Source organism: Chenopodium quinoa, unplaced genomic scaffold (genome assembly GCF_001683475.1).
Source record: "Chenopodium quinoa cultivar QQ74 unplaced genomic scaffold, ASM168347v1, whole genome shotgun sequence".
In the NCBI taxonomy this organism is placed as follows: domain Eukaryota; kingdom Viridiplantae; phylum Streptophyta; class Magnoliopsida; order Caryophyllales; family Amaranthaceae; genus Chenopodium; species Chenopodium quinoa.
Window position 1 is genome coordinate 1,152,770 of NW_018742907.1, and position 12,256 is coordinate 1,165,025.

Sequence of the window (12,256 nt, forward strand, 5' to 3'; positions counted from 1 at the left end):
TCGGAAAATCGTTTCCGACGGAAATTTCCTCGAAAAATGTTATTTTTCCTACAAAAAGTCTTCCGACAACCGTTTTCAACGGAAATTCCGTCGGAAACGGGTTTTCCTACGAATTTTGGGGTATTCCCAACGGATTAATACCGTCAGAAAACGACTGTTTTCTAGTAGTGATACTAGGTTAGGTCCCGTGCCATGCACGGTACGTTATTTTAATTACTTTTGAACAAAATTGTTTAATATCTTGAACAAAATTGAAGTAACATGGAATATTTGATCAAGATCATATTCATAAAAAATATTCTACCAAAAATACATCTTCTTGAAAAATATTATATATTTCCTTATTATTCCGTGATTAATTGAGTATCAACATAAAAATGTAAATATTATTGCTAATAGTTGACAAAAATAATCTTGTTTTTTTTAAAAAAATAACTTCCTTAAATAAAATTTAGTAATTAATTATTTAAAAAATATACTAAGGACACACCAGAAATCGACACATGTCATTGCTGGTGTGCCTTTTAGTATATATATTGATTATCCTTGTATAACTTATCTGTGTTTAGTTGTCATTCCCCAATTAGAAAATTCTGGCTCCAACGCTGAGAAAGGCCAGGCTTACAAATTTTTTTAATGTTGACTATCTTAATAGGATCGCCTAACATTTCATAGTATCATCACATGCTCAAGTCCTAACTCGTATATGGTCATACAGTTATATCTCCATTGAGTCTTCCTAAGTCGTATGTATTTGGTCATATAACTTGACTCGCTTATCAACCACCTAACATTATTTCATAGTATCATCATCACATGATCATCTCCGATTAAAACCTTACGAACATAATATCCGATCGAGCAATGAAAACTTCACGGACCAAACTACCAAATTTAGCTCACGAGTGCAAGCTAGAAAGTGTAAAAACCAAGCTCGACAATTCGATAGACCTTATTATCAAAGAAATGATGTAAACTCCTAACACTGATCATGTGCCACTCATGAATTTAACCTTATCTTAGAGTCACGAGATGAATCTACAAACTAATGTGCCAAATTAATTGATTGGTAAATAGAATAGAAAGTAATCGGAGGAGTAATTTTAATTTTCTCATGGTCTTGTTGATGTTAAAGGTCATGTTAGCTAGGGTGATTTCGTACTTATTATGGGATCGATGGATTGTTTTACTATTTAGATATTGTGATGACTAGTTGTACGTATGTCTCACCAACAGTACATTATGGAGCTAGAGTGAGAATAACTAGTATATAGCTTAGCGAGGTAGGGTTGTGATTTTCAACCCATATAATATAAGTAGATGTGCTAATATAACATGAGTTATTTGAGAGGTTGACATTTCCTATTTGTCGAAATCAATTTGCTTTGAATCATTTAACTTATTTACATATTAATTTCAACCACAGTAAAAAAAAGTAAAATCTACAATTGTAATTATTTTTTTTAAAAAAAAAAAAAATCTAAATAAGCATAAGTTTAATTCAATTTGCTTTAAGATAGCTAGTAATAGTTAGTAGAAATAAAATCATAGGAAAATCTTTTCATTATAGGTTGACGACCCGTTATAATGATTATAAATGAGTTAGGTTTTGGTTGAGGTTTCAACTTATTTATTAAAGACACAAGCACAAATTTGACATGATCAGTTAATTAACCAAACCTAATGAGAGCTTACAAATAGTAATATAATGAATTTGCCCTTTTTTCAATATTCAGTCCATATCTCCCACTATATATACGATCCAACAATCAATCAATTAAACTCAGTCATATCAAACCTACTCTAAGAGAAGAAAAAAAAATACTCTTACACTCGTATAGTACTACTAGGCCACTTAAGTACGTAATACTTGCATACAGTGTATCAATCATATCATGACAATGAGGAAGGTGTTGGTGTTCTTAGTAGTAACGGTTACAATTTGGAGGGCTTGCAACGCAGAAAACTGCACCAAGCTGAATGTGCAGGAGCTAATGAGCTGCAAGCCGGCGGTGGCCTTAAAGAATCCTACGAACCCATCCCCGGCATGTTGCAAGACGGTGAAGAGCCAAAATGGTGAAGATATAAAATGTCTCTGTGGTTTTATAAAGGTTTATAATGGGACTTGGCTACGCTCTTTCGGGATTGATCCCGATCGGTGCGTCCAACTTGGTCCTTTGTGCAACATTTCCAAACCAGTCAATTGCTTAGATTAACTTCCACTCCATCACTCCACTAGATAATAGTATTATCTACTTATTGAGCTCATGACCTTTAGTTCGTTTGTGATAGAGTGGTGTTAAGCAAAAAATGTAACAAGTATGAATATATACGAGTAAATTATACGAGTAAAATAAATGAATTAAAATTCACAAGTTACAATTTTATGCAAGAATCAAATAATTTTGTACTGGATGATTTTACAACAGTATATACGAGTACGTAAAAATTTCGATAATCTATAGTACTTTTCGATCTGATTATTACGTGCATGTGATAAACTTGAGAATACGCACAATTTTTCTTCAATTCTAATTACGTCAAAAAATGCGTCAAAAAATACTAATATACATTGTGTGTGATTAGGGATGTCAATGGGGCGGGGCGGATGATGGCCTTCCCATCCCCATCCCCATCTAAAATTTTCATACCCATCCCCATCTCCGCGGCGGGTCTAAAATTCATCCCCATCCCCGCCCCGGCAGGTACAATTCCAAAACCATTCCCGCCCCAACCCCCACTTGGATATCCACCCCCACCTAATCCCCACCTAAGACCCGCCTAATCCCCGCCTCCCAAATACACAATCCTTCATAATTAATAAAGATTGCAAAAAGAAAAAAAATTATTGTTAATATTACACATTTTTTTTTATAATATAAGTGTATTACAAAGTATTATATTTACTATTTTATATTACATGATTTTTTTTATAAAATAGTATAAAAGCATATAATTTTGTTTTTAAAATATATGGATGTGGGGATGGGGCGGGTACGAAGTGGGGTGGTTGGGGATGGGGCGGATACAACCTAAAATCCACCCCCGCCCCATCACCTATGGCGGGTATGGTTTGTATCCCCGGCCCAGATCACAACATAATTCAACCTGGGCTTTGATACCATGATAAATGGGCCTAGACCACACATCCCTATGTGTGATAGTTCTTGCATGTGGATTTTCTCATGGACTCAACACTCCCCCTCACATGTGAGTTATCCATAATTACTGGACCAGATCACAACATAATTCAACCTGGGCTTTGATACCATGATAAATGGGCCTAGACCACACCCGTCACAAGTGTCCACTATGCGGTTCCAAGGAGGTTCCACCTCAAAACCATATGGCAATGAGGGGAGTAGCTCCTTAGCCTTATAAAGTGGACACGACTTTTGCTTTTCTTCAATGTGGAAAACACATCCCAATATTCTTCTTCACTTTTATACTCTTTCAATGTGGGACAACACTTTCTCTTACATGTGGGTTTTCTCATGGGCTCAACAGATATATAAATTTATTTAAATATATGCATGGGATAGATGAAATATAGTGATATAAAATTTCGTAATTTTCCACATAATCAAACCAACTACGACACTACGCGTATACTTATCTTCATTTGGGGATGATAAATGGAGACAAAATAATGACCTTAAAATTAGAGGTAGAATTGCGACTAAATAGTTTGAATGTAACTATGAAAGCACTCATTGTAGACCTCTTAATTTTTTCCATGGAAAAGTAAAGACAAAGACCTTGACTCAAGTAACCCTAGTTAATTAGAGGCTGCTGGCTGTTTGGTGAGAGGTGAAGACGACACTGACTTGACCATTCAATTTTCTTATAACTAAAGGCTTCTCATACGTCCAACTTGCCAAAGACTAATCAATTTTTTTTGTCCCTATAACAAGTTAAGGCCACATCGCCTCGTTAGACATGATAGGAGAAAAAGAAAAAAAAAAAAAGCTTCCCCTATTTTGTGATTAACGGTATATTTTAACCAACTAGTCTTATATATAAACATTATTTAATTTTTCACCCTCTTTAAACGAAAGTACACGGAAATAACTTTCATACCAATCCTTCTTTTCCAATCAATATTAAAAGTAGTTATCTCATAATTTAACTTTTAACCAGCCTAACATCTAATGTGGTACGTGTAGGTATAAATTTTCCGTGCCTACACTTATGTAATTAATTAACAATATTGGTTATCCAAATGATCAAAATAATATACTCGTAATTTCTAGCATCATCATCGTATAGATCCATATCTCCTTAATTATAAAAACCATCTAAATGTGTCCTTTGGAATAAGAGGAAACTTCCAACTAGAAAACGTCCAAAATTAATTCACGAGCCAAAGCTTTAAAAGTGAAGATACCCTGTTTCACTAATCAATAGACTTTAAACTTAGAGACAGTCCTTTAATCCCAAACAATGGTCATGTGCCACATCTATTTTTTACTATAGCACATCCACTATCCGCTATAAGCCAAAACCCTTTGAAAATTTACACACTATAACTTTGTGCTATAAAATTTGTTTTAATACTATGTTTTAATGGTTAGTTGATAAAAAACAATTGTATTTCGTACATCCCTTATATAAAAATTATTTGAATAAATTTCCTACTCTGTATTATCCATTCGATATCCAACAATTATTATATTCATCTAATTCTAAAGTACTTGAATTTCATTTTAGAGTTGCTAATGAGATAACGAAATTTTATTTAGAAAATGCACTTTTAATTGGTGGTACATTACTTTTATATGGTCAGACATTTTGATAAAATCACACCCAAACTAATTACCATTTTCTTAGTCGTGAATCGTGTTTATCATAATAATTACACACACACAAAAAAGAAAAGAAAATTAAAACCCCACAAACACACAAATTAATCCTAACTAAGGCTGCAGATTCATACTCCCTCCATCCCAATTTATACTTCTTGTTTATGTTTTTTTATGGTATTTAAGATGGGAGAAGAAAGTAAATAAAGTACATTTAAAAAATAAATAAATAAATAAAAGTGAAAAGTACAATTATAGACAAAAGTTAGAAAGAGAAAGTAAAAAAGAGTACAAGGTAAGTGGAAAATTCAAGGGTAATGTAGGAAGTATAATCAATAATGTTAAAAAATGAGAGTATAATGGTCTTTACATACTATCCAAAAATAGAAATAGAAACAACATTTTGGGTTTCCAAAATAGAAAAACATGAACTATAATGTGGGACTGAGGGAGTAAAACATATAAAAACTAAGAATATTGATATTAATAAACTAGGGATAAGTATTGTGTCGGTGAGAATTATATATATATATATATATATATATTGAGGTAATTGAACAAGTTTGTGTCCTTAGACCTTAGTTCTTTTTCATGAATTCTAAAAAAAAATATAATAATAATAATAATAATTGTTTAATAGAAAAACAAGTAAAATTGAATAACACTTTCATAGTTCAACTAATTTGTAGGGAAAATATAAGTTATACCTCATTCTCAATACATCCAATACCTTAAGTGAAATGCAAAATACCGCCATAAAAAATTATCAAGTCGTCATCATTTCAAGCAAAGAGCGAGACATCTTTGCCCTTATTAAAAATATTTTCCCATTTTCTTTCTCTAACATTAATCCATCCACCACACCAAGTCAACCACCACCAATCACAACATCGGTACGACCCACCACCACATCGACCACCCACAACCCATAAACACCGTGTCAATAACCACCATCTACACCGGACTGCCAACACTACCGTGAAAGTTGACGAGAAATGGATGGTGATGGAGGTGGCTTGTTGGAAAACGAACAGGGAATGCTGTCGTCAGTTTTTTTTTTCCGGGGGTTTAAAGTGGTTTAATTGGCCAGAAACCGCCATTTGACCAAGGTAACCGGAGGCCAAAACCGGTTACCATCCACGGTAACCGGAGGCCAAAACTGGTTACTGTCCATGGTAATCGGTTCTGGCCTCCATTACCAGCCACCTAATTTATAAAAAAAAAATAAAAAAACTTCACCGGAAAACTTCTCCTTCCTCAGATTTTCAGCCATCTCGCCAATTGAACCGCCGTCGCCGCCTTCCACTGCCACCAATTGCTGCCGATAACCTCTATATGTGGTTGTGTGGAAAAAGGTTGGTGGTTAGGGTGTTTGATGATAGAGATAAAAAAGGGGGAGAAGAAATGGGTTAGGGTTAAGCAAGGACAATATTGACCATTTGCTTGAAATAATGGCAATTTTGATAAATATGAATGACGCAAACACACACACACCCAACCCCCCCTCCCCCCCCCCCCCCCCCCCCCCCCAAAAAAAAAAAAAAAAAAAAAAAAAATCTAAACATCTTAATCAAACAATTTCCTTTAAATAACACACCTTACAAAAATAACTTTAAAGTCTTCAATAGTGTAAATTGTCATATATCCTGCCAATTTTCAGTCACGGGAGCCAACTACTGGCTAACATATTATTCCCTCTTACATATTTCTTTGTTTTTTTAATGACTATTTTGCAGCTTTTTCCTACAGTATACTCCTATAATACGCAAACAAATCAAGCTTATTGAGATCAACCTTATTCAAAGAGAGGGTGAGTTATATTACAAGCACACCAAATAGTTGAGGTTTCGATCATGGCAATGAGAAAGGCAGTATTGTTTCTTGCAATGATGGTTGCAATTTCGGGGGCTTGCAATGGTGCCTGCAACCTAAACGTGCAGGACCTGATGACCTGCAAGCCCGCGGTGGCTACAAGCAACCCGACAAGCCCATCCCCGGCTTGCTGCAACATGGTCAAGGGTCTGAATGCCGATGACATTCAATGCCTGTGTAACTACAAGAATAACCAGCCGAGTTTGCTACGTGCTTTCGGGGTTGACCCTAACCGCTGCACCCAGCTTCCTGCTATGTGCAACCTTTCTCCTATCAACTGCTGAGGCTTCCCTTTTTGTTTAATTTCTCTGGAGATTTGTTGTTGTTGCTTAATGTTTTAAGATGAGTGTGCTTGTAAGCAAATTAAGCTTTTTCTTTGAATTAGTTTGGTTGATGTTTTTTATTTTTGTAAGTGTTGTTTGTAATGTGTGCGCCTTAGGTTATTGAAGCAAATAAATGTAAACCAAATGTGGTTGCAAAAGTGTCTTCGTTTACATGAACGATGTAACTTCAACATCAACCTTGCATATCAATATTATTGAAATTGCACAAGTTAAGTTTCTCTTTATCTGTTAGGAAAGTTTTCGATTCGCAATTACTCACAGAACTCAGCTCGTTATACACTAATACCTTGTATCTAGCAATTAAACCCTAAAAAGCCTGCAACATCATACCGTCAATCACTGTTAAAGCCTATCCGCCACAGAGACAAGTGTATACTCCAATAACCCCCCAGTCGCCCCCTTATTTTTCCATTGAGACAAAGACGGACCCGTCTCAGTTTCCAGAGTTGTCACCTAGCAGAAGAGCAACACTAAAGACAACCTTGCATACCAGAGTTGAATTACCTTTGAACAAGTAGAGTTGATACTATTAAAAATTGTTCTTTATTTCATATTAGTTCCAATACACCACAAATTGTTCTTTGACATAATATACTCCTAAAACTGTTTCACTAAAGACCTGTTCATCAGAACATGACAGGAAGCACTACAGAAATTTCCTTCATGAAGTTAAGTTCTTCATCGTAAATGATACATCAAAAGCAAAAAGTCAATGTCTAATACAGATCTCACTCATACAATCTACGCTGTTCATTTCCAGCAAACCAATCAGCACACTTACGGCAATGCCTTAGAAACTGGACTTCGGCCAAAAAGGATGAACTCTTAAGAGCTTTGGTCGTAGCCACCACTCTGAGCTTTACTTTCAGGACCTTTTCTGTAATCCACAAACAACACCCTTCCCTAGGTTGGTTGTTTGAGAGAGGTGTCTCAAAAGTGGTTTATTCAGCAAGAGATTTTTCCCAAACTTCCTCAACTTTAGAACAATGGTCAATAAACTGATATAATCCGTTCCAACAGCTTTTAATCCTCTTCCTCTTCCTCTCCAGAAAAGTATCTCTCTGCATCAAAGGGTTGATTCTTGAAGGATGCTCTATGATCACCAGCAGAGTTTCTCGTGTTCATTGGTGCAAAAGCTGTAGTGAGGCATGCCGAACATGTCACATATAGTAATCTTAAGCATTTTAAAAGCAATATTCCATGTCTAAATTCATATACTTGTATCAGCTTAGCACTTTATTTTATAGAACTCCTAATTTTATTATGCAAGAGTCGTGAGAATATATTTCCAACTCCTAGCTTATTTTCCCTTTTATTCTTAAATATGCACTTTTTGGCAAGAGAAAGGTGCTAGGAGGAGTTCGAAGAAGAAAGCTGAGAAGTGAATCCCAATACATAAATACAAGAACCCGAAAAAAGGCTACTACCTCTGTTTCAGTTATTTGCCGTAAATGAGTTAGCACGGACTAATCGGCAAAATTTGTTCGTGAGTATTAAATGAAGAGAGAAAGATAGAGATACATGTGATGAGGAGAGAGATAGAGAGAAATAACAACTTAAAAAGGAAAGAAAACATTTGCTGCAAATAATATGAAACATCTACTTTTGACAAATGTTGCAAATAATATGAAACGGGGGTAGTATAAATTTAGGAAACCTAAACATGAGACTTACCTTTGTCTCTCATTCTCATCTCTCTGTCATATTCAAATTTATCCCGAATTTGGTGGACTTTCTCCCAAGTTTCAGTTTGTCTGTTCCTTGACGAACCTTGTTCCTGCATTGAAATTTGGTAACTCTGTGTTAGTACATAAGGAGCAGGGACAAATTGGAAGTAACCATCGCATTACATACAGACATACAGTCCAACTGTCCAAGACTCTAAGACAGTCAAGATAGATTATGTTGGTGGACACACACACACACACACAGAGAGATAGAGAGAGAGAGAGAGAGAGAGAGAGAGAGAGAGAGAGGGGGGGGGGGGATGAAAAAACAATGATCAATGTAATAAGTTCATTATACAATACCTGAAGTTGCCCTGCATGTGATCCACCTCTCCTACAAACAATAGACAGATAAAATTAGGCACAGATAAACCAACTCACTAGTCACTATACAGTATACCCATGGCCACCAGCATATATGAGCCAGTAAAAAAACAAGCAGTCATAGTAGACAAACCTGTAAGGTGAAAAGTCTCCATCATCTTCTTCTTCAGGAGAGTCATAGTTTGCATGATCAGCAGCAAGCTTTTTAGAGTAACCTTCATCCCAATATAACCGCTCCCAGTTCTCTCTGAGCTCATTGTACAGTTGCATGTACTTTTTGCAGAAAGATTCTTGCTCCTTAGAGTAAAGAAGAAGAAAATTTAGGCCTAAATAAAGGTTAACCATAAAGCGAGCACTCTGTATAAAGAATAAACACAAAAGAAGTAGAAATGTAGAATCTATTATCAATATTACCAGTCAGTATCATCAAAAAGCCTAATCAAAAGTTCTAAATACATGATGGAACTTATCAACAAGAACTTAACACTTTCAGCCTTCCTAGTCATTCTTCCTTCGGATTTTATAGTAACAGCCAGACAGAAACATCCTATTAGGTTCGTCATGACAGGCGACAGCAACAGAAGGAATTCAAGAAAACATAACAAAGACACTAGAAAATGAAATGATGGTTGAGCCTTGAGCCTAGAAAACTTATAGGAAAATTTTCACTTTTGTGCCCTAAGGTTGTTGATCTTGATAAAGTCCCACCTTGGTTCCCTGTGGTTTTAATAATTTTACTATGGTGCCATGAGTTTTCAAACTCGGTTTTGTTTTTCAATAAATACAGAGTTGTCAGAGTATATTTTATTTCTTTATTTATTAGAATTGAGTGAAACAATAACATGAACAACATAAGATTTATTTTTAAATGGAGAGATTTTAAGAGTTTTTTTTTAATTTTTTTTATATATATATGAAATACGACTAATCAAAGTAAAAAAGAAAAAAAATTGAAATTTTTTTTTCCTTATAATGAAATTCGGAGTAAGACTAAAAAAGTTGATTGCTTGTTACAAAAATGAGCATTAATAAATATTTTAGTGCATAGGTGAAAAAAAAAAAAAAAAAAAAAAAAAAAAGAGTACAGTTTAAAACTATGGGCACCAAAGTGGAATTACTAACCACAAGACTATTGAAACGAAGTTTAACTGCTCATGGCACAAAGGTTAAATTATTGAAACCACACAACACCCAAACTGGAATTATAGTAAACCTCATGTCACCAAAGTGGAAATTTTCCAAGCTTATAAGTTGTTTAACAAACCTAAGCTAGTCTCAAGCAATGTTAAACATGGCTTGAACCCTTCCCTCAATCATCTCTCGAGTTAGAAGGAAAATTGCAATGATAATAGCATCAGAAGAACAACTTAATATGGACCCTTCTTTTACTCGAGCAAATAATATTAATCCATTCAGGCTTCAATCAAACCCTTGTCAAAATGAAATATTGTAATTGCGAAAGCTTACAAAACCCAAACCACATATACCCTAAGCAAGCATCCAAACAAGCTCATAAAGCTCAACTGCACTATAAACTTAAGCAAACCTCATTAAACTAATATGAAGGCTCTATGCTCAAGCACAACAGCAACCTAATCAAACTAATGTAAGTTACAAATTGAAGGGCAGAAATTTAAACATTTTTCAAAATCACAACAACAACAACAACAACCAAAAATAAACCAATTGATGTCAAACTAAGATTCTCCTACAAACTCTGATACAGGACACTTATTTTGCAGTTCATTAAAAAATTAGCAGGAATAATCAGAAATGCCCTACAACCATTCCTCTTGGGAATTTTAGCAAACAGTTGGTGTGCATGCCGCGATTCAATTCAAACCCCAAATTAATCAACCACCCTTTATAAACCCTAATTTACCCAATCAATTGCCAACAACAAAAATTAAAATTGATAATCAAATTAAGGAAGATAGAGAAAGAGAAACGAACAGAGTCTTTAAGAACAAGACGAGTGCGGCGCATAAACTGGTCGCGAAGCTGCTTGCGACGTCTATTGGGGAGATTATCTCTGGGAATGACGAAGCGTTCTCTTAATGGGACGTTCTCTCCGATTTCGTGCATCTCGCCGTCGATAACCCACCACTCCGATTTGTCGTCGGTTTTTTTCATAGAAGCAGTAAAACAATGACGACGGCGGTTCCGGTATTGGCCGGCGTCGGTGCCGGCGAATCGGAGTTGCAGAAGACATGGGCATGGGTTTTGTGTTTGGAGTCGCCTTGCTACTGACAACATTTTTTGAGTGGCAATGTTTCAATTCTAAGAGCCGAGGTCCTAAACTTGGTTAACCAATGTTGGTCACTACTCACTAGGATCAAATGAGGTTGGGTTTTAATCTTTGTACTTTAGAAGTGAACTTGTATAGAACTCGTACAATTGTACGGTTTTAAAAGTTCAAATACTACACGAGTAAATCTTATAAATTAAATTGTAGGAGATTAATTTAATCTACAATAGTGAAACCCTATATTATTCATTATTTTGTAACAATCACTATCACAATAATGTGTATCAATTTATATTCATTTGTATGTTTGTCTTAATCATGCGGGTCAAATTCGACCCGTTGACCCGTTTTAATGGTTCATTGAGTTTATTGATTAAATTTGATCATTTTTCTACACTTATTTGAAAATTAATATCTAGTTTATTGATTGAGTTTGATTATTTTGTCTACCATCCGACTATTTTTTTATCTTATTTATCCATCTCATATGATATAACTCTTACACAGATCCATAACAACAACCTCCTACACCAATTATCGATCCACACTAATTGCATGCATTCACATAACCCACATTATCGTCATGCATGCCACGTTGGCCTAGCCTAGCCTCCTCCTTTAATTTTGTAATGTTTACAAGTATTTTTTTTTATCATCATTTTTTATTAGTTAGGAATTGATGCGCTTTGTGGCAATTTAAAATATGTAGTAGGCATATAATGGCTAAAAATAATATTATTGAGAATATTCGATTAAAAAATTGAGAAAAAAATAATAGCAAAGTAAACTTGAAAGTCATAAATTTCTAAACATTAACAAAAAATAAATTATATAACAAAATTGTTCTAAACCTTTGGGTTGACCTAAAATTTTGTGTTAAATTGAACATATCTGGACCCTTGAAATGAAGTGACCCGACCTAAAATGACCCGTGGTCTA

The 12,256-nt window shown here is 35.0% G+C and overlaps 2 protein-coding genes across 2 annotated transcripts; one reads left to right on the top strand and one right to left on the bottom strand.

Annotated features, from left to right (window-relative positions):
• The first annotated feature begins 6,655 nt into the window (after window positions 1–6,655).
• Window positions 6,656–6,958, top strand: LOC110727454 (putative lipid-transfer protein DIR1). Its single transcript, XM_021907013.1, has one exon. The coding sequence runs from the start codon at window positions 6,656–6,658 to the stop codon at window positions 6,956–6,958; it is 303 nt and encodes a 100-aa protein (XP_021762705.1).
• A 580-nt stretch (window positions 6,959–7,538) lies between these two features.
• Window positions 7,539–11,408, bottom strand: LOC110727561. Its single transcript, XM_021907128.1, has 5 exons — window positions 11,023–11,408; window positions 9,203–9,366; window positions 9,049–9,079; window positions 8,693–8,795; window positions 7,539–8,154 (listed from the first exon to the last, which is right to left on the bottom strand). Exons 1-5 carry the CDS (start codon window positions 11,323–11,325, stop codon window positions 8,042–8,044), a joined length of 714 nt encoding a protein of 237 aa, XP_021762820.1. The 5' UTR covers window positions 11,326–11,408; the 3' UTR covers window positions 7,539–8,041.
• Between the last annotated feature and the right edge of the window lie 848 nt (window positions 11,409–12,256).

Excerpts from the sequence above, each read along its gene's own strand:
- LOC110727454 (XM_021907013.1), top strand. The coding sequence starts at position 6,656 with ATGGCAATGAGAAAGGCAGTATTGTTTCTTGCAATGATGGTTGCAATT.
- LOC110727561 (XM_021907128.1), bottom strand. The coding sequence starts at position 11,325 with ATGTTGTCAGTAGCAAGGCGACTCCAAACACAAAACCCATGCCCATGT. Across the intron at positions 9,367-11,022 it reads GTCTTGTTCTTAAAGACTCT|GAGCAAGAATCTTTCTGCAA; the intron begins GTTCGTTTCTCT and ends CTTTACTCTAAG. Across the intron at positions 8,796-9,048 it reads CACATGCAGGGCAACTTCAG|GAACAAGGTTCGTCAAGGAA; the intron begins GTATTGTATAAT and ends ATTTCAATGCAG.